This window comes from Cyprinodon variegatus, unplaced genomic scaffold (genome assembly GCF_000732505.1).
Source record: "Cyprinodon variegatus isolate N-32 unplaced genomic scaffold, C_variegatus-1.0 Scaffold352, whole genome shotgun sequence".
In the NCBI taxonomy this organism is placed as follows: Eukaryota; Metazoa; Chordata; class Actinopteri; order Cyprinodontiformes; family Cyprinodontidae; genus Cyprinodon; species Cyprinodon variegatus.
In genome coordinates, this window is record NW_015150805.1 from 626,862 (window position 1) to 650,003 (window position 23,142).

Genomic DNA, 23,142 nt, shown 5'->3' on the forward strand with positions numbered 1-23,142 from the left:
ACAGTAATGGTCATTTACAGTGAAATCATTACAAAACAAAGCTGAGGAACAACAGAAAACCAAACGTTTGATACTCGTTGCAGAAAGCTTTTGTTTGGTGGTGCAGAGAAATCGGAGCTAGTCTTATCATGCCCCCTACTTGCTTTGGTGCCTTTTTTATCTGGTCTCAAACAAAGCAGGACTGACAGGGTTTCCAGTTCTGAACCCTCCACTTTAGACCTCTTTGAATATGATTTTATTTCTGTTAGTATTTTAAAGTTAAGTTAATTGATAAAACTCCAAGATGCATTAAAAAAGTCAGTCTTATGTTTTAAGCATTATGCAGATACCTCGTCAGTCCTGACATACTGTTAAATAGCTCCCTCTACTGACCATTTTACTGTAACCCTCAACACCCTCATGACCTCATCCTTAGACAAAACCCTGCAGAATTACAATTAGCGTTTGACTGTTAGTATATTTGCAGATTTTTTTACATCTTGGTTCTCAACCTGCAGATACACAAACATCAAAAAGGTCCAGTCTCTCACTTTTTCTTACACACACACTCCAGGGACCACATGATATATGTTGTGAGGTGAAAATAATGCAACACTGCAAAAGTGGATGTCCATTTAGCAATGAATTTGGTGAAATGTTTACTTATAAGCAAGACAGCCGCTTTAACTTAACTTAGGCAGCAAAGCACAAGTGATCTAAGTTTATCACACATTTAAACTTTCAGTGGGGATTGTCCAGGTAACAAAAACACAAATCATTCTTTGCATCAAAGACATTCCACAGTTTCATTTCAGATGCTCAGTCTTCACTTTCAGTCGCTGCATTACAACATTTCTCAAAAATATAGCTTGCAAATGCACGCTCTCAGTTCTATACAGCTTCTTACATTATTGGCAAGTTGTTTCTTTACTGTACAGTAATTGCAGTATATATATTTTTTGTACATCTACTGTACATTCACTCCCTGTATAATTTAGCACAGCTCTGCTTTTCTGTAATGGAAGAAAGCCATCACTATTGTGTTGTGGTGGAGGTGTATTAGCTCTACAGACAGCAGAGCACTGTGCTTCCTTTAACCTGAGCAATCTACATGATACTTTCAGAATAAGCAGTCAATAAAAAAATCAGTGCAAGCCTTCACTGTAGTGTCTGCTTATACATTGCAGAGTCAAAGGATTTACATTCAGAGCACTCCAAAGCTTAAAGTGTATAAACTCTAGCAGTAAAAAAAAAAGTCATCCAGTGGATTATTAAAGGTTCACATATAGACTTTTCATGACCTCCTAGTCGCTATGCAACATCTGCAAATCCAAATAAACAGTGCAAGTGACTGGAAGAAGCTTATATTATTGCATGTTACTGCAAAGTGCGTTCATGCTCTACCTATGCATAGCTAGAATGTACACCTTTTTTAAACTGTTTACTTCACAAACACAATAGTGCTTTATTGGTGGGAGCTGCATGGGAGGATGGTGGCGCTATGCTTTGGTTGCATCACAAGTCAACTAAAGTTCTTCCTATCAACATTTATTTGGACTAAAGTTACTTTTTTGTTTGTTTTTTATGAAAGCAGCAAACTAAGCAGTAGCAGCAATGACTGTGATCAGCTACACTGTGAAGCAAACATTTTCTTGCAGTGTCTGATGTATAAAAAAAATAGGCTTAGACTGTGTTATTGTGGTCCTTGGTAAAATTGTTGTTTTGTGTGTGTTTCCTATATGGCAATAGAGAGCAGCTGTTCCCTGAAATTAGTCGTTTAAAAGGAAGGATCATGGAAGGGAAGATTTGTTTGTATATTAGCATTTTTAACACTGTCAGTAGAGCTGTCTGTCAAACACTGTAGCACCAAGCTGCTGACAGCTTGACCATATTGAAAGTGACCAGAAGTAAGCGAAGGAATGGACATTTTAGGTCACTCTTCCCCAAAATAACTGTTTTTTTTCCTGTTGACACCTGTGTCACACCGTCCACATCTCTAAAGGTCTGAGGTACTTTTTCTTCAAATTCTCACTCCACATCACCATGTGTTGTGAATCTGAGCAGGCTACTCAACAAAGCGGCAATCTAGCAATTCTATGGCAAATCTGATCCACTTAAAAGTGCCATTCTGTATAGATAATTTGTTGTTATAGACTGCTATACAACAAGTAGAAGCAGATATACATTTTACAAGATGGATTAAGTTCATAAACACAATTTTTCTTACTAAGATTCGGATGCTTGCAGCTCACTTTTAATAATCTGTCAATATCCAGGATTGTTAACAATCTAAAGTTCAGAATTGGCTCATCTGATAACGTCTATAAAAGGTATAATTCAGATAGCAATCACTATATAGAAAGCTATTGATGAATTTCATCTGTCTCATAAATGGCTCAGAAAGGAAATCATCAATAAAAGCTGGAATATATCCTGCTTTTCTACCCACAGTGTCTTATTCACTCTCTGGTGAATCTAGAATGTGTTCAGATTATGCTTGCTCAGATGAGGCACTTCAGTATTTCACCCTGTAATACAGCGTGAGACTTGTTGGCTACTCATGCAACATGGGGCTTGATTTCAGCTTTGACCTCACTAAAACAAGGACTGTGTAAAACAGAGCACCAGGTGTGTTTTATGACGCTCACCCGTCGAACAAAACACAAAACTGAACTTAAAAAAGAAAACCAAACAATTAGAAAACTTACTACAGGTATCTGTGGTTTCTGTAAGTGCTAGTTCCCCTTATCCAAACCCATCCTAACCCCCACCCAGTGTCCCAAGAGTCCTGTGATGTTAGCCACTCCGGAATTCCTCTTCAATTTCCGGTAGATGCTTTTTTTCTCTCCTCAGGGTCTCGGTCAGTGGCCTGGAGCTGCTTGGAGACTCCAGATTTTTAGGTTCATTGGTGTGGTAACTGCCCTTCTGCTGGTATGCATACACATATATGGCGTACAGACCTCCAAAGAGCAGCAGCAAGGCCAGGAGGGCAATAACTGAAAAATAAAAACAGCAATTAGAAAAGAAAGATGCTTTAAAGGAAAAAGGGGAAGTTTGGTTTATTATTTATTGCTTATTCAGTTTATGAAATTGCTGAATTACTGTAGGTGTGATACTGAAAATAGTTTGAATTTACTTTAATGTGATATATAAAGCTAACAGTGGATCAGTTGTATGCATTTAAATGACGTTTTTGTCCCAGCCTTTATCCATTTTGAAACCACATACTTTGCCTTTCTTGTTATTCTGACCCCAGTTAGCCTAATTGACCTTGTCATGGTTTTGGTTCTGTTCAAGTTTTATTTCCATTCTTGTGCTGTAGTTATTTTTGATTGTATTTTAGTTCTTAGATATTGTTTGCCTTCTTATGTCAGTCTCCTTTTCCCTACCTCCCTTCTTGCCTCTGTTCACACCTGCTCCCAATCTGCTAATTAGCCTGGTCTTTGTTTCTCTCTTCTATTTATTCTCCTCCTGTTTAGTCACTCTTTGCTGGTTTGCCATCATTTCTTTGCCCCCTTATTGTGAGTGTTCCTGGTTTTCAGTAGTTTTGGATTTGTGTTTTGGGGTTTTTGCTTCTGCTACCCCTTTTGTTATTAAACCTTCAAGAAACCACTTCAGCTTTTTCTGTCTGCATTTGGGTCCTGTCAAAACGCCACCCTCACTTGACTTGACTTGAGATATGTCACATTATGACTCCTGAACAACATATTTTTGGTGGGGTTTGAGATGAATAGGTCATGAAAAGATCATAGGAATTTATTTTTTAAATCATTGAGAGTCAAAGCAGCTAAGCAGGTAAGTGACAGAGTAAACTGTATTTAGTCTCCAATATTTGAAAAGAGGGCAGGTGTTATTCCTCATTCAGCTGTTATCTCTAGCAGTATATCAGCCCACAAAAGATGTCTGCTGTCCTGCTGTTGGGACAGCGCAACAAATTCTTTATGAAATGCTGATGTCCTGCATTTGCATAATATCCCAGGCTAAGTGATCTATTAAGATGAGGTATTCAGAGATGAACAGCAAGCTGCACCCTTGGCAGACTAAATATAGACTGATCTGGTGAAGGTCTCAGACAGGGAGGAGCAGAGGGGCTGTTTCTGCAGCATTTTAATCCAGAGACTTCAGCCTCATTTGCTCAACAGGGAGACAGGCTCTAATTTGTCCATTCGTCTGTTCTTCCGTGAATCTGCAGATTATTTGAATCAGTATTAAACATGATGTCTAGCAGATTATGTGGATCAGTCCGACATTTGAAAAAAAATATCTTACCTTTTCATCATTTCATTATTATTGTTTTAGTTTTAAATAATAAATTATATATTTGGAGTTACAAAATAATTTGATATACTAGTATTTTATACTCTACTAATATGCTATTGAAAAGTCTGAATTTTTTATCCTTTATAAACAGCAAGTTATTTCTGCCAGCATAACTCCTGCCTATGCATTTATTTTTAAACTTATAGAAATAGATGTTTTTGAATGTTAGTAATTGTTCCAACTGTTTGTTTGGCTTTATAATCCTTTAGTTAAAGTCAGTCCTGCAGCCAGATGCCTAAATAATCCTTTAAAGCTTTTCTGTAAATCTGACTATTCTGCTTCTATTGAATCAACCGATATAAAGCAAAGCAAAGGGATACAAAACAATACAAAATATTGCCGCTCAATGACAACGAGTGGCTTTGAGTGGCAATATAACTGATCAGACATTGTGTAAGAATAATGTCTGATCAGAAATATTCCCACACTTTTGTAAGTACTTACCCCCTATCCAGATCAAGCCAAGATCATCATGGATATAAAAATATTCTATAAGAGAAAGAAGCAGTAAGTCACTGACCTGTAAGAAAAGTTTCTTTGATTAGCAAAAAACATCCATAATGAAGGTTTTAAAACTCACCTATGCCTGTGAACCATGGGTCCACTTCCCAAGGCACATAACCCAGGACAGGAGGAAAAGCCCCACAGTTAGACTCAGAGACATAACCTTGTGTCGTTACGGGGGGATCTGTTTCATTTGGACGGAATAAAGCTTTAAGTGGCGCATAGACGTTGTATCTGACCCCAGAAATGCATCCAATGAATCCTGGAGCATTGTGCTTTTGGATTTCATACTCGATGTCACCAACCTCTGCAAGACAAGACACAAGCAAAGAAACATTTGTTTATTTCAAGATAATTCCTAAATAACTGGCAGTGAGAAAAATTAAGAGAATATGTTTAATAAGCAGTAAGCAATATGTTTACCCATTACGCGGCCCAGGAACATGGACTTTGGAGAATCAAACCTAGCATCTTCCACAAGGGTTATCTTCTCCACAATGGGTTCCATGTAATCCACCTGTGGGTACATGTAACTTTTATTTTTCTAAAAATCATACTTATAAAAAGTAAATTATGCAATATATTTCCACATTTTTTTCACTATTAAAACTACCAAACAGCCCCTACTGGAACTGTAACTCACAAATGCATTCTGGTATTTAAAGCCTAATGTTTGAAGACATTGCTTTAGGTCTGATAGAAGTAAAATGGAAGTGTTTGGTCATAATGATTTTTTTATATTTGGGTAAACAATCAAATAAAGAACTCAACAAGCTGAAGAATACTGTCCCTGTTGTGAAGTGTGTGGTGTACATCAATAAATGGGTGGTATCATGAGAGGATATATGTAATTTGAAAACAATATCTCAATAAATCAGACAGAAAGTTATAACTTAAGCAGAAATTGGTTGAAAAGAAAAAGCCCTAAACTACCAATTGGTTGCAAAATGGATCAGAGACAGCAAAGCCACATCTCTCAAGCATAGGATTCTTTAGAAAATAAAAGTCGCAAAGGTCAAATCAGCACAAACTATGCCTCAAACTGTGTAATGTAAGAAATTAAGAACCTGTGTTTTGATGGTTCGATTGTGTCTGGTTATGTTCACATAGTGCGGGTATCCATCTGCCAGATTCCGGTGAGTCAGCTGGTACTTGTGTGTTATGAGCCCCAGCTTGTACCTCAGATCTACACTACCTGTGAAAGGAGTAGCAATAACATAAATGTTTATAGGATAAACGTAGAGCCAAAAAAAATCAAAGGAAGCCTTTATCATTCTCAATTGCGGTGTTTCCTATGCTTTACCTACCGTCATTCTTGAGTATCACAGCAATGTAGTCTTGAACGAAGGAACTTATGTAGAGTAATACAGCTGGAGTGTGAACAGTGCTGAAACTGAACTCTATGTCATCAGCCGTGTCGTTGTAACCCAGACTAAAATTGTCATAGTGTGGGTCGATCCAATTTGCCCAGGCTGCCTCATCTGAAATGGGCTTCTTTCGTATGTTGTACCTCAGCCAAGACCCAATCTCAAAGTGGGCGCCAATGTCTTAAAAAAAAAGGATTAATATGTGATTAGATACCTGCTACATTCATAACATGAAAAAATAAACTCTGGATTACCTTTGTGACAGTAGAAACCATCGAAAGCTGTGTTATTGCAATCGCAAGTGTAGGAAGCATATCCCTCAATGCACTGCCCACTGTTTCGACATGGTATGGTGGCATTAAGACACTGGCCAGTGCAGTTCCTCCTTATACCCTGTTCTTCATTTACCTTTGCTTCTAAATCAAGAGGAACACCGTTCAGACGTAACCCTCGAAGGCACCCCAAGAAAGGTCTGAGGGTGCGGTTGGCTGCACCTAGTGGAAGTGATAAATAGGCCAACATTTACAAAACTATTGTAGAAAAATATAAACAGATCATCCCATTTTTTAAATCTGAATTTTGGAAGTTCTGGTTGAGAAACCTACCTACAAGGATGGGATGTGTGAACTGCATGGTGACAAAGGTCTGACCTGGAAACCGTCTGACAGCCCAAGGCTGGTAATCGACCTTGATTCGAGCCAATTTCACATTAATCTCAGCCTGAACAAAATGCCACTCGTTGTCATTGAGCGGCACAGGCGAGCGAAGAGTAACATTAAGGATGCCATCTCCAACCATAAACACAAACACAAGATTGTGGGTGGCTGTAAGAAAAAAAACGAGAGGGGTAAAAGTTTTAAAAACAGAATTATGAAAATAGAAAGATGACAGGTGAGGTCAACGCACTGTTCAGTTCGATTCTTATGAAGTTTCTGAGCTGGTCGTCAGAGTTTTCCAAGAAGACACCCGGTGCACGGTAGGTTTTAAAGTGAAAGGAGATGTCAGCTGTTGATCCAGGCCTGAACGTGGGGAAGGTGATGTAGGTGGGTTTTGTGAAGGCTATCGTGTTCCAGATATTTCCTGTAGAAAACAAAATGAATTTAAACAAAAGGAAATCCCAACACAGCACTTAAAACAGAGCTCCTTCTAAAGTAGTTATAGCTTGTTTTACTATTGACATCATTTATTATTTACTAACAAACACTGACCATTCTGATATGAAGTCTCTATTCTGCTTTGCTGCACTTTAAGTGGGATGGAGGGGGGGGGCGGGCGGGGGGGGGCAAGCACTGGTGTCACTTTTACCTCTTCTGCACTTTACTTGGAACTTGCTGCTACTAGTATTGTACCCCAAACACAATTTCGTTGCCTTTTTTTGACAATGACAATAAATTCTTGAAACTTGAAACTTGAAACTTATAATAACGAGATCAGAGGAAAACTTTCCATGAGCAGAAAATGTATTAAACCATCGATAAGACCACTTACGAATGAGACTTCTGGGACAGTACAGTATATCCAATATGTAATTAATAAATAAATGTTGTCAGAATCAGAAGAGGAGAGAGGAGGAGAGAAACAAGACCATAGTGTTATAGGAGATTCTTTCATGGGATGGTGTACACTGAAAGCACAGGTTGGGCTTCCCACTGATGTGTCCATTTCGAAGTTTCTACTAGAGGGGTAAAGATTGGTATGCTATTTGGAGACAACCATTTCACATCACTGCTTGTAAAACGAGGAGAAATGGGCTTGTGCACGCTCTTGTACACGTTTAATAGGCGTTCCCTCTCGGGAACTAGTACAGGGTTGTACATGTTCTTTTTTTTTTTAAATGGAGAGGGCAGGAATTTTAAAAACTTCGCAAAAATCCTTCACTATACCTTTTATATACATTTTCTTTATTGTTAAATTTGAGGTCGTGTGATTTCTGTGATTGGTGTAGAGGTTTTTTGTTCAGCGAATGCCCCAGTTAACAACCTCCACCCCCCCACACACACACATTAAGATCAAGCTTGGTTGCCATCCAATGGTACATGATGGTTTTAATTTGATTGTTGGCCATCAACTATTTTTATGGTCGTTGGTAATTTTTTTTTTTTTTTTACTGAAAGTCTAAAATCTACTTTTCTCTCTCAAAAGGACAGCATTAAGCAAAGCAAATATTAAGAAATTAAACTCACTGTCGCCGTGACAACGGAGTGGCCCAACTGTGAACTGTGCTTGTGAACCGGTTCTGTTGGTGTCCCCAATCACCACCCTCCTTACAGGCAGGTGGTCTCTGAAGTCCAAGTAGCCTTTATCTGAGTACCTGAAACACCACAAAGGATAATAAGAACTTTGATACAAGAAACCCAAGTTCAACTGCTTAGGTTTTGTTGATATCTTTTACCATTGCCTATAATCAGCATCGCAGTTGCACTGAAACTTCGGGTCAACACAAGTTTGGTTGATAGAACAGCCACATTTTTGGACTTCTCTGAATGTCCCACCCCAGTAATAGTGAGTCTCATTATTGCGACCGATCCAGTATCCAAAAGGCCTTCCATCTGTTTTTATTTTTAAAAGACAAGCCCATGTTTCAATAAAATCTTTAACATTGAGTTTGAACATAAGCAAAGGAATATAGACAGATCTTACTTACTGGGGGTGTTGAGGAGACGGGACTTATAGCAGGAATAGTCTATCCACTGCTCACAGTACATGGATGTGTTGGCGAGAGCACTGACTTCATCCCACGTAGCATTCCAGTAGTTCACATCTCCAATATATGGATTGTCTATCGAGCTTCCAGACACTTTGGTGCCTTCCACTCGATCGTGCATAATCACAGTCCAAGCTTTATATGCTGCAAAGATTTATATTTGAAAGAAAAATATACTGGAGTTCAAAGTCTTAAAATATTAGAGGTGAAAAGTGTTTTTAATCAACAAATAGAAATTACTGCATCTATCTCTTTAATTTTCCATAAAATTTCCCTCCACCTATTTCTTAACTGGTAAGATTTTTTTTTAACAAAGACTGTAAACAATGTAGATAAAGTTGTATTTTAGTAATAACAGCGATTACTCACACTTCATTTTGCAGTACACCTCAAATGGTTTTAGCGGCCCACTGAGATCAGGGTCAATGGTGTAATTTCCAGACCAGTACTTGCCGCTCAGTCTGTACGCCTCACATGATTCTTTGTAAACCGCTTTTGTTGGACAGAAATAAAAAATTTGTTTATATGAAGAAGAAATTATACATAAATAAGGTGCAAAATCATAATAAAATGCCATTGAACACCACTCACACATGTGACACACTTCTCCTTTGTAGCCTGTATTTTCACAAATGCAGATGAAGTCATCCCAAGACTGGATGCATCTGCCCTCATGTTCACATGGGTTTGGAGTACATCTGTGGATGAAAGCAAAAGATACTATACCTTTAAGAGCAGAACATAAACTTAAAGGGAGGCAACAAAAAGACAAGAGGTTTATAAGTTCTACTAAGTCTTTGTAAAGAAGGGAGTTTGGTTAGGATCTTTGTTTGTAAGATTGCTAAGTTGTGTGTCTTTTTGTCCTTATTACATCATTAGTAAGTTAATTTTTAAAGACTAATAAGGAAACTGATGTTTGTATTTTCAGAATTACAAACTGAATGGGTTTCTTGATAATTATTTACAAGTCTTGCATGTTTGCTTTTTTTAATTGCTCATTGATGGAAACTAGTTCATTCTTAAAACATTGTGTTCATTTACGATGCTTTGATAGTGTGAAATGGCTCAAACGCTCTGGAGGATATTAAATTAAAGCTAAATGTCACCAACTGTTATGCCACTATTTAAGTCCTCAGTGAGTGATTTATTACCTGTCAGTGATCCCACAGGTTCCTATCAACAGCTCCTCATATCGAGCCCACTGTCGCTGCAGAGTAATGTCGATATCAAGCTGTTCGTTGTCTATAAATATATGCTGCATGCAGCCGTGAAAGCGATTCAGTTTGGTCTCACACTTTAATATTGTGTTATTGGTTTTGGGACAACCTGAACACATAAAAAGAAAGGTAGTGTGGCAATAAAAGCAAACAATCGGGATAGTGTAAGGATTTGCAGGTGTTAAAGTAATCAACTTACCCCCAAAAAAGTAGCGATCCCCCGTGCGAATGCTGAAAGGGTTGGTGATCTTCAGTGGTGAGCCCTCCTCCTCATCAATGGTGAGGGTCAATAGGTTGTCTCTGGCCGCCAGGTCTACAGTGTGCCAGTAACCGTCATTAAGCCTGTAACCTGGGGAAGACAAACCCAGGATGTCAAAAGACTGCAGTGCCTATTTAGAATGTGGATGATGTGAAGCTGAAACAAGTTTAAAACATGTAAGAAATCCTGAAAATCTACCTGCACCAAACTGAATTTTCTTCTTTCCAGTCTGGAAAATGGTGACATTGATCTGACCCTCACTCAAACCCAGCTCAAGGGCACCCAGGTTATCAGCAAAGCGTGTGAACATCAGCAGCCCAGTGTAGTCCCATGAGCGAAACTTAAACTTCACAAACAACTTTGGTCTTCCAAAGAACCCCGGGACTTGCAGGAAGTTGTTGGGTCCGGCGAACGTCATTGGTCTCAGAAGAATGTCACGGCAGGCAAAATGCATCTTTTTCTTTAGAGAAATTAAACCACATTAGTTGATATCAAATGTCTTTAAACAATGTATTGATACAAAGATTTACCTTTCGGGGAATACGAATATCAGGGTCTTCTCTCTTGGCCTTGTCAATAACATTAATGCCATTGATAAAGACATTTTCCAGACACCCACGGAAATTTGGTATGGTAGGAAGGTGAGGCAGGTTCGGCTCTATTACTCCTCCAACGTACATCTAAAGGAGAATTACCCAGCGGTTTCAACTTGAAACACATCTCCAAACAACCCTGAAACAATTTTAGATTTTGGAGTACCTGATTATCCAGATCCAGATGAGTAAATTCTCCCTTGCAGATAGCTGTCACTGTCTGACTGTCCACTGTGAAGTTCACCTGTCGGCCGTAGCGCTTGATAGTCACATAATGCCAGTGCAGATTATCAAGAAGACTTCCTGCACTCAAAGTGATTCGGCCATCGACTTTGTGTATAACACTACTTCCTGAGAAACAAATGGAAAATTGAAGAAGGCTTTTAAAACATAAACCATCAGTTAGAAAAATAAAGCTAAAAGAAAACTATCTATACTGCTTTCTGTAGGGGCTATTACGTTAGTTTCATTTTATTTCCATAGCTTTGTTTGGACTTGTAATAGCTTTTCTGCGCACTATGAAGAAATTCAATCAGAAAGTTTAAATTCTCTCTTATATCTCACCAAGGCTGATGTGCAGATAGAGACGGCCTTTCTTTAGCTCAAGGGTGAAGAGGTCTCCTTGAATCCCCTCGCTATGTAAAAGCAGACCATCCTGCTCCAGGGTTTTAAAATTGATGGCGATGTGGTCTTGCAGAGTACGTGACCTTTTTCCTGGATACGTGTAGACCACTGCGTCATCTCCGTTATATTGCAGCACATAGGAATCTAAAAGCAAGGAGATATTGCAAACTAGATCAGAAGAATTACATTGAGATACAGTGTGCTTCTTATTTCTGGTTTATCTGTCCTGATATAGAAGTAATATGATAACAAATAGCTGTTATTAGAGGTTGTGGATTTCTGTGGTAAATCCTTCCCATTCATCGCCAGTCTTTACCATATGCGCAGCCATAGAGCTCCAGTCTCACACCAATCTTTCCTCCATTCTCTGTGTTCCACTCCAGAGGCAGCAGACGGATGTGTTTAGCAGTAAAGGCATAATGGAAGACATTTCTCTTCACCTGATAATAATTCCAGTTACCAGGCATTGTCTGGAAACAGATGAGATAAGAAAAGCATTGAGAATCATTGAGTCCCTGCTATGGTGTTAATACCCTATTTGAAGAGATGAAAGGAGAATAAGATTGGCTTTGTCACTATGGAGATAAATGATAAGTTGTGCCGACTTTGTCTCAGCCCAAGATGCAATAAATATAACAAAGCATCCCTAAAATATCCTAAATCGGCTATAAAGATTGTGTTTATGTTATTATAACTGCTCAATCCTTAGATAAGCTATGTTTTGTCTCTTATCCCACCCCTGCTGCTGTGGCCTATAAAACATACTGAGTTTCCTCCTTTCATGATGTATGGTGTCCAGGAGTCTGGTCTGTCTCCATAGAGAAGTGTGTACTTGGAGACCCAGTCATAAGAATTAAAGGTCCCCTGGGTTGCTATCGCCACCAGACGGTACTTTCTGCCCAGATCCACCTGCAGCCATGGCTGTCTGTCTCTGGGGGATGGGGACCAGCCGCTGCTGCCTGTGGCACAGAGAAGAAAGTGACATTTTAAGATATCCTGTCTATAGTGTCTAGAATATTAAAGAGTTGACCTTCAAATATCATTGAAACGCTATTTTATTTAAAAAAAATAATAATATCCAAAAGAAATTTCTTGTTGCAGTGTCTTGGTTTGGACATACATGTTTTTTTTTAAGATTTAAACACATAGATGCATAAATTAATATTATCTTTCTTTTAATGCAAGACTGGAGTCTACATGCATCAAGAAGCACTATCTGAGAGCCGCCATGTCAGCAGCGATCTGATTTGCCAGCATTGCTCCCAACAGACCACATTAAAAAAGACAGGAGGAAATAACAATTCTTTTATCACAATATTGTTCCTTATCTATGTAAAAACAATGAAGACAGCACAATCTGTCATGTTTTCTATGATCTCTTTTAGTTTATGTGCTTCTTGTCAGTAAAGTTAAGCATCTGTATAACTATGCATTCATGTTTTTAACAAATAATTAAGATTTGACAGGTAAATAAGTTGTACTTGGCTCAGTCCGTCTGTGCTTTAAAGTCCTGTCACCATCATAATAAAGGGATTTCAAGCATTATCTTTAGTGTGTTCAACTCTTTTACCACAGAAAATATTCCTGGGACTGTTTTTTTTTTTGTGTGTTTTGCTGTATTTCTTACCTGGACTCCATAATTGAGTCCTGGTTCTGTTTGTTTATCTGTTCCAAAAGCAGTACTCCGAATTGCGAATTGCTCTGTAATCTGATCAACTGAAGGAAACAAAATGTGACTGTAAGGAATTTGATCTGAACCTGACATCATGATTGGATCATTTGGCTATGAACCAGATTGATTTGATTGAATTTGCACCAAACTGGATTCTATATGACGGAACATGATTTGGACCTTGTTGCCTAGAAAACTTTTTCATTTGCTGTGAACTACTGCTTTAATTAAAAAGAAATGTAATTAAGCTGAACTAAAACTATTTGTTGTATTTTCTAATTAAGTATATCTCATGTTTACTATCATTTTCTGTGTTACTGCATTAATCTAAGATTCACTCCTTAATAACATATTTTTGTCACAAAGAAATGAACTTGGTTTCTGTCCAGCTGCTTTAAACACAACATATTAGATTATATTCTTTAATCCAACAGATTGATTGGCACTGATGAGAAAAACCTACACATCATTAATATAATGACTAATTTTGAGCCTTTATTTATCTCCATAACCGTCCAGATGTTCAACCATTTGGTGCCTCCCAGATTAGGCCTGTAAAGAGGATTCTTTATATGTAGATGAATGTAAAACAGTTTTTTGATGGAAATCAAGAAATGTTTTTATTAATTTTTTTATTGTTATAGCAAAAATTCTTGAATTAACAAAAGCTAAATTAACTGACATGCTTAAAAGAGGTAACAACAAAATAATGCCTAAATCCTGTTTTGGTATAACAATTCAAGAACAGCTGTGCTGTAAATCCTACAAAAAAGTAGATTAAAATTAGTATCAGAAAGACAAAACAACACTGCTTCTTTCAGCTTATATTGAGTTTGCAATGATTTAGGTCAGGGGTGTCAAACTGATTCCAGAAAGGTTTGTGTTTTTGCAGGTTTTCTTTCCAACCAAGCAATAATCTCATCAAGTCATCATGTTAAGACTGGACTCACTTGATGAGATGAATGGAGTCTGGTGTGCTATTGCTTGTTTGGAAAGAAAACCTGCAGCCACACGGCCCTTTCCGGAACCAGTTTGACATCCCTGATTTACATGAACAGCAAGTGTAGGTATAACATGCAGGTGATTAATAAGTACTTACCATAGAGTTTGGCAAAATTGGCAGAGTACAGGAAGTTATATCTTGAAGAGGCCAGGAATGAAGAGGCGTAGAGCCCAGAGATTAGTGGATCAACACATTCTCCTGCAGGTAGCAAACGGATGACACCAAAGTCAGGAGGCAGCAAAGATGAATTCTTATTATGCTGTACTGAAATTCAAAGGAAGGATTGCTTTTGTAAATAGCCTGAGTTCGACTTTAACAGGTGGTCGTTTTAGGCTGTGTGAAATGATGCTTCACAATAAAGCACAGGATCACGAGCAGGTGGAGCAGAGATCATAAATCAACCAGACTGCTCTAGGATCTCATGAGAGAAACAGCCTGCCTTACATCTTTATTTCTACAATGTTACTAACAAACTAGAAACGACAAAAACTTAACTCTCCAATGCATTTGCAGACTGTTTTTAAAGACAGATGAGCATCTTACTTTGTGTGGTTTACCAACAGGTAAGAATAAAGCAAAAGAGCTTTACTTATATATCTGTGTTCATTGTATTTTAAGATAAGACTTGAGTTAGAAAGTCATACTAAAACTGAGAACACCATCTCACAGTAATTTGCCCTGCACGCTGTTATGAGACTGATAGGACTGTCACCAGTCTGCTCTCCGGCCCAAGGCTAATAAAGTGACCATAATTCTGTCAAATATTTCTTCGGTCGCATAAGGCAAGAAATATCTGATTCCTTTATCCTCAATAGCAGCAGAAAAACTGCCATTTTAAGCGCCAGAATATTGTTGTTTTATGCTCCCAGGAGATATAATACAAATAGAGTAATAATTTAAAGGTTTTACTTAAAGGTATTTTTCCTTTTAATTCAGTTTGCTAACTGGAAAAAGAAGATCCTTTATCTTGTAGGTTGCTGTTATGCTATAGGCCATGAAAAGAGCAACCAGAGCAGTGGCAGAGACTCGGGATATTGGCAGAACTATGGAGTCTGCTAATGAAAAAAACAAATATGTAGTGTCACATCACAGAATAATGCAGTGGAGCAGAGTACTTTAATTAGTGCAGATCCTCAGAAAGAAACATGAGAAAGCAAAGTGATTTGATTCTGAGCCACTGCAGCAATGTGACATATACACCAGGCCTTAAACACAGCCTTTTCTGTGCTGCATATTTTAGGATTTAATGTTTCCACCCAAGTCATACTTGTGTCACCTTCTATAAGTGAACATGCTGCACATTCAGGTGGAAGACACGTTCTGAGGTCATGTGACCTGTGTCTCAAATGACCTTCTCTTTCCTTCGTGCATTCATCCCTCCTATGCTGCCAGTGATCAATAAGAGATTCATTTTTCTATCACTGCATCGTCCCATTTCTGCAACTTGCTCTATGTCACTGCAATATTAAGAAGCTCTGGGGTGCAGTCACACTTTCTTTTCTTTTCTTTCCAATTGATTCACTTTAATTTCCTGTGATGCATGAAGGTGAAGGAGTTTCACTTCAGAAATAAAAAAGTAGACTGCAGCATGTTCAGTCTGGTTATTCAGCTTGACATGCAGTCTGCACCTCCACCCAGTCAGTGTCCAATTTCCTTTTTTGCTTGCTCTCACTCCTCTTTCTTTATCTTCACCGGAATGCTAAAAATAACCTTGCATGTCAAGCATTTTTTTTGTGTTGAATTTGAATTCTCTGCTTTGCTGCCTCTTTCCTGCCAAGATGATGTTGTTGTGATGCAGCAATTTATGTGTACCATACTTAAAGCCTGAATGGAATCTTAGGATGTTTTAAATGACTTTGCAACTTGCTTCCTTTTTATTACTAAACAACATGCATTGCATGAATAAAGGTTCTGTGAAGAATAATGAAACTCTTGGGAGCACAGTACAGATGCAGCTGAATCACCAGTCTGATTCTAAGATACAGACTGCTCTGTCTCCGCTGAGACATAATTTCTGAGTATTGCATTTAATATGCAACACATGTTAAAGTTGCAACCTGGCAGGCTGCTGAGGAGCAACACTGGGTGCAACAGATCTGTGGAATTCAAATAATATATAAAAAAAAGAAATGTCAAAAGAAATACCTAATATAAAGAATTCAGTGAATGTGGTTTGACTAAATAATTCATACTGAGCCAGACTTCACAGGAGGGTGTGTCAGAATACTGCCTGCGACATAAAACTACGACCTGTGCAATTATCAGTCAGAATTGGCCAAAGTTTTTCTAAAACTAAGTAGAATATGTAACGAAATAGCTTATCATTCAGATATATTATCTTACTGTGGCTTGTGTTGCTAGCACAACAAATCTTCAATCAGATCTTTGCAAAGCATTTGCAAAAATCTTTGCAGCCCCACCCCAAAACTGGGTCCTAAGCTTTAGGATCGCATATCACATCACATTTCAGTCTGACACAGCACAATGCATGTCTACAAAACCAATATAGCCTATAATAATGTAATGCATTACTTCCACATGCCTTTATAAGGCAGACATGGAGGCATCAAATTCCTGGATGCATTAGTGATTAATCAGAATTCAGCTGGTTAAAGGCTAGTTTTTACTGTTCTATTGGGGTATCATCAGGGTGTACCATCTAAGTTTAACAAGAACATAGCAGCCTGCATCAGATTAGATTAGATTATATGCTAACGTTTTTATAATTTCTCAACATTTTTGTTTAAGAAATACATTGTATTTTTTCATAAGAACATGAATACATCTGAACCGGGGTAAAATAAAACATTTTTAACCATATTTAAAGCCATTTTCCACATTCAGCATCTTTAATTTTACAACTCTTGCTCTTTCATGCTGCATTCCTAAACTGATGAGTCAGTTAAGACCATGTGAGGTCATAGCCGCACATCAGAAAGGCAGCTTATCAGTATGCCCTGAAGCTCTGATGGATCCATGACGAATCTTTTTGGTCTCATCAACAACAACAAAAAAAATGACTACCTCTGTCTCGCTAAATGCTTTGCAACGATTATCCCATGCAGGTGCAAGCACCTTATATCCAGGTAATTTGGATGCAGCTTCCCAAAAAAGTACTGCAGTGGGCTGGTCCTATAAGGACTGAGCTCTGCTCTCTCCATCATCACCATCTTAATCTGTTTAGCAGATTTCCAGCAAGATTCCGATAAACCTCTAAATAAATGTGGAGATGTTATCTTCTAGTATAAGCACAGGTAGAGCCGCTCCTCGTTAAAGTAAAGATGTGCGGCACGCTGCAAAATAACTTGCGTGCTGCCTGAGAGAAAGCACTGCAATGCAGACAGTCCTGTGCAGGAGAGGGACCACCATGCGCACCCTCTGCAGGACAGACGCGCTTTGCCTCTGCACTTTTTTTTATGTATTATTTTCCACACCGACGCCTTTAAAATAGCAGCAGTCGAACGAGCCGCTAAAATCAAAATCAACAATGTTTTGCATTTTTATTTTTGCACAATGTCTGGTTTGACCGCAATCTTTGTTGCCCTTCAAACATCCCAACATTTCAGGCTCTGCCCTCCATTAGGCTATTTTCCAACTGTCATCCAACTGGATGCAATCCTTAACTTTTCAATTTACACCAGCCAAACATAAAGCCGATTTTAGGTAACAAAATAAAAAAAAAAATGCAAATTACTTATGCACTAATAAGATATAAAACATGAATAATTTCTTTTTCACAAGACTTACGTGATGAGCAATGTTGAAAACCCAAAAATAAGAGGCATATGCTCAATATTTTGCAAGTCATCCTTCACTTAGAAAGACGTTTCTTCACATAGGCTGTGTTAATTGGATCGTAGATTCCTCTGCAGCATCCTCTCACCCCCCTTTTTTAGCCCAACTTTAACTCGCACAGCTCCAACTCCTCTTCCCGGGATCTCGGGCAGCCTCTACCGGGGCGGGGACGCGCTTCGGATTGCTGGTGCTGATGCTGAGCTTCACCGAGAGCGCGCTTTATGCTTTTTATCTCCTTAATGTTGCTCTGTTTATAGACACATCGTTTGAGGCTGCTGATTATCCGTCTTACAGTTATATAAATGTGCCCAAAAGGCGCCGAGAAGCTTGTTGGCCAGGTGGGAGAGGGGCTCCTCTGGGTCTCTTCCACAGAAGTCCTGATTCTCAGATGCAGAGGATGGAGAGAGGGGAGAGGATGGGAAACTTTTTAGGCTTGTAATCTTTTTACCAGAGGACTTTGATATTGTATTGGTTCCACTCAGTCATATTATTTGAAATGTAGAGAGTATCATTGATGCAAGAAAAAAAAAAGTGTTGTTCTTCTTATTGTTCCATTCTATTTGCCTCCTTTTGCAGTTTCATCGTTGTAAGTTGCACAATCATGCATTGCTTGTGAAGGATGATCAAGATGTCTTTTTTTCCAGGACTCCGGTGCAGAGCTTATCCCCAAAATAGAAGCCCTTCATCCTCTATTACCAAAGGAGTCGTATACCTCCAGGATGTTTAAGGTCCTTCCAACCTTGTCCTGCTGCCTCTTTATCTCTGCGCGTTTTCAAATGTGCCCGGAGCAGAAAAAAAAGTTACAGGATGATGATGCCAGCTGTGCCTGACCTCAGACTCATCCTTTCAGACGCACAGATAGGTGGGGGCAGGGCGTGTGTGGGGGGGAAAGGGATTTGTGCAAACCAGTGGCACACTGACCATAAAATAAAAAAGGCTTTGGGATTAAGAAGGGGGTTTATGCAGGGACTGTGTGCCTCTGATGATGTGAGATTGAATGCTTAGGCCAGGGAGGGATTTGCAGAGTTTTTCAATCAAATCAGATTGTCTGCTTGTACTGTAAGCTCCCTTTCACTGGCTTTTTCAATAAAACACCACAAGAGTATAGATTTATTGTTAATGCAAAGAGGGCGAACACCATTGAGTACAGAAGAAAGTGTAAAGTAGGGCAGCGAATCTGCGGGGAACCAAAGCAGCATATCCTGTTGTCCAGGCTCTGCAGTAGGATTTATTTAACTGATAAAGTTCAAGAACTATTCCTTCTGTCAGGCAATGACATAATTGTTCCAGGTTGTTTACTATGATATAGTGTTTGGAAATTAGAACACACTTATAAACCATCAAACACATTATTTAAATGTTTGTCAGAACACTGTTATAAACTAAGATGAAAAGCCTAATTGGAAGCTTTATCATGACTTGTATGCCACATTCTAAAACACCTTTTTTAGCCAAGGTCACCTTGTCCTCTCACTGATGGAAAACCTCTAAATGTCTGTGCCATTCGGCCATGCCTGGACCATTCTTGTTATACACTCACAGTGTTTCCCCACAGTTGTTTTTTTTACACTTTTCTTTTTTTCTTTCAATAAAAAAAAAAAAAAACCAAGTTAATTCTTTTCCATCTACTACCTTTTTCAGCACTAGTTAAAAAGCAATGCACCAGACTTTGTTTCCAAGTTTGAAGACGTTTTGCTTCCAGGAAGCTTTTTCAATTCAAAATGACATAATTAGCTTTGGGTTTGAAGCTTTATATAGCAGCCCAACACTAGGTCTGACATTTTGAATTGAAAAAATGGGAAACGAAACATCAAACTTGGAAACAAAGTCCAATGGATTGTTTTTTTACTTTTTTGGAATGACTATGACCTGGATGACTGGGAATCTTCACCAGCATATTTTCAGCATTTGGAATCTCCTCATTTCTTCATAGGGACTCATACATACATGTTAGATTGAGTATGGCCTATGGATATGTAGTTCCCTGGTTAACTAATAGTAGTTCAAGACCTGCGCCATTCAACATCTGCACTTATCTTAATGTTCTAAGTGGTAATCAACTGGATTCACCTCTGCTTTGTTAATTGCTCTTTGCATCTGTCCTTGTGGGAACCATAGAGAAAATTATAGAGAAGCCTAATTCAGCTGCAAAAAGCATGCAGTTTAATGTAATAAGCTGATTAACAAAAGCGGTTAGAGGCAGTCTTTATCACATTAAGCTGATGCCTTTTAGCTTTAAACTTACAGTAGAACAATATCTTGTTAATCTATTTGGGTGGTTATTTATTATAGGAATTAATATATATGATAGGAGGAGTGAAGAGGATTTGTGCTGCCCACATAATAGGAAAACATAATGAATGCACAACATGTAATTTATATACATATATAGATAATCTTCAAGTAATTTCTATCATTTCTGTTCATTTGCTTTAAAAGTAAATTGACATTTTTCTTGAAAGGTTCACTTACACTTAGAACGTCAGAGGAGTCGTTTCAAAACTGCACCACTAGATGGCAGCCAAAGCACACAATGTATTATGTTAGATTTCCTCCATCCTAAATTTTGCCTTTAAGCCAGATTTTCAACTGAAGTGTTATTGTTTTCTTTCCGTTTCTGGATAGTAAATGAAACCATCCTCTGTGAGAAACCAAAGAGATATATATCCGCACAAGAGTGTTGGACCAGTAGTTAGAGCAGTGTGCTTGTGCTCTGAGAAGATTGCAAGTATCCGGCTCAATCCCCATTGCCTCCACTCTAAGTTCCTGAGCATTACCCTTCACCCCACACTACTCTCCGGGCACTGCACAGTGGAGGAGGTTTCTTCCTGTTAAAAGGGAGTTTTTCCTCTCCACTGTTGCTACAAGCATGCATAGTGTGATGCAAGTGGGATGCAAGAGGATGCAATCAACTGGTTTTCCTTAGATAGAAAACTTTGAATCAATTTGACTGGATGATCTGGTGAAATGCAAAGTGCCTTGGGATGACGTGTTGTGAATTGGCGCTATAGAAATAAACTGAATTGAATTGCTTTCCAAAGGGGATGGGTTGAATGCAGAGGTCTTTCTCTCTCCAGTGAAAGATCAGTAAAGTTAAATTATTATTGTTAAACTTTCCCCAGCTTCATCCCTAACCGGTCTGCTGTGTACCATGGCTTTGTTGATGGTGTTTGCTGAGCAATGCTCTCTAACTGATCTCTGAGATTCAGTTACACACAAATAGATGTGTTCAATTAGGAAACTTATGAATGCTCCTCGTCCTGGATTCTATTTAGGGATGTCAGATTTAATTAAATGAATATATATCTACAATCTTTATTTGAAAACAAAAGCGGATTAAACTTTTGTTGGCTATTTTCCTTCCACTTAACATTTAGGTATTGGTTTTAATTGATAAAAAATCACAATAAAAACGTTTTTTTTGCCGCTTGTCACATAATGTGTAAATTTCGCATGATAGTTTAAAAACAAACAAAAACATGCAAAAGAAATCACAATTTTACTATCGTGTTTAATGGATCAAACTTAAACAAGCATGTGAACACAAATATTTACCTTGTTTGTCACACTGAATGTTTTGTTGTCGTTTTTTGCAGAGATCAGATCTCATTTAGTTTTTTCCCAACTAGAACTGTCTGTATTTTCCATAAGGGTGCCATTCTGCTTTTATCACAACATGTAGTTAAGCATGAAAACACAGATCATATTCCATGATGTCCCAAACAGAAACCTATTCTCAAATTAAATTTACCGTCATGCAAACACAATTATGTTCCGAGAAGATATTTAACTGATCTTGCACCAGCGCGCTGCTTGTCAAGTAGATGAATGATATTTGTGAAGGTTTATATATTGAACATTGACTCTTTTCATGTTTCTCATGTGTCAAGCACAAAAGAATAGCATTTAATGCTGACTGCGTCATTCGGAACCGGAAATTGCAGAATTCAGCAAGATATTGTCCTTGCTGGGTTGCTGATGAGACAAGTGTTTGCTTTGGCCACCACCTATGGGAACCTGAAGTTGTGTATAGTTGTATGGGAGCTGCCATAAACAGACCTATTAGACCTTCCTTCCACCAGGCATCAATTTACCAACATGACCCTCTGCAATAGTTTGAAATGGGCCCTAGCAGAGGATGCACAATTAAGGATCAAACCGATTAAGACACACACTCAGTGTGTGAGACCGATGACCCTCAAACTTAAGTATTAGTGCTTCCTTTAGTGGAACTCAGGCTGGTATACAGTATTTGACAGGTAAATATTAAATGCATCAATCTGTGCTTCAGCAGAATGTTTCCAAAAAGAGAAGTGTTGTTCAAAATTGAGAACTCCCAGTAGAAACTGAAGCAGACAAAGGTGAACTATGAACTAGAGGCTGTGGCTGTTTTGTGCTGTGGTCTGTTGTATCTCTAAACATAGCCATCACATCCAAACTTAACTGTGTTCCAGTTCAAAATTTAGAAAAAAAAACAATTGTTTTTTCCTTTTATTATATACCCCAAATCTCAATATCAGAAGGAAAACAAGCTCAAAGCTATCAATTTCCTTCCCTATCTAGTTTTACTAGATACACCGTAGCAATTTGTTTACGACAACATTGTATGGAAGATAGTTAGATACAAACCATTACTGCTGCTGCAGATGTGAGTTTGGGTTTTTAAATTTAAAGCATCCATATTGGATTCTCAGGTCTGGAACAGTGACTTTTACCTGAAAATCTGAGGGACTGTGCTGTTATATTTTCTTTTTTTTTAAATATTTTTCTAAATTCAGCAGGTTAGGAGTAGCGGTAAGGCTAAACGTAGTTTTTTATCTAAAACAATTCAAAGTATCAAAACTAGAGATTTGAGGCTATCCTTCAATTGAAAGGTTTTTATTAAATTTTTAATAAACATGAAAGATACATTTATTCCAAGAAGAACGGTCAACTTGAACTTTTGACCTTTGTTGGGAGCGTTAGGAGATCAATGCCCTTGACAGAATCTACAGTTAGCCAAATCACTATTTAATTTGGGGTACTAGCTTGGGAAGTTGGTTTTAACCTTAAATAAAAATCTTTAAAAAACAAAAACAACAATAAGGAGTATATAGATAGTAGCA

The 23,142-nt window shown here is 38.2% G+C and overlaps 1 protein-coding gene across 1 annotated transcript; it reads right to left on the reverse strand.

Annotated features, from left to right (window-relative positions):
• Positions 1 to 1,940: 1,940 nt before the first annotated feature.
• cntnap1 (contactin associated protein 1) lies at positions 1,941 to 18,766 on the reverse strand. Its single transcript, XM_015385929.1, has 24 exons — positions 17,990 to 18,766; positions 14,339 to 14,440; positions 12,333 to 12,526; positions 11,884 to 12,037; positions 11,508 to 11,711; positions 11,110 to 11,294; positions 10,881 to 11,030; positions 10,549 to 10,810; positions 10,291 to 10,440; positions 10,026 to 10,200; positions 9,466 to 9,572; positions 9,244 to 9,366; positions 8,815 to 9,018; positions 8,563 to 8,719; positions 8,354 to 8,481; positions 7,077 to 7,250; positions 6,776 to 6,994; positions 6,425 to 6,664; positions 6,111 to 6,350; positions 5,871 to 5,998; positions 5,227 to 5,320; positions 4,880 to 5,110; positions 4,744 to 4,788; positions 1,941 to 2,975 (listed from the first exon to the last, which is right to left on the reverse strand). Exons 1-24 carry the CDS (start codon positions 18,048 to 18,050, stop codon positions 2,776 to 2,778), a joined length of 3,927 nt encoding a protein of 1,308 aa, XP_015241415.1. The 5' UTR covers positions 18,051 to 18,766; the 3' UTR covers positions 1,941 to 2,775.
• Positions 18,767 to 23,142: the final 4,376 nt, after the last annotated feature.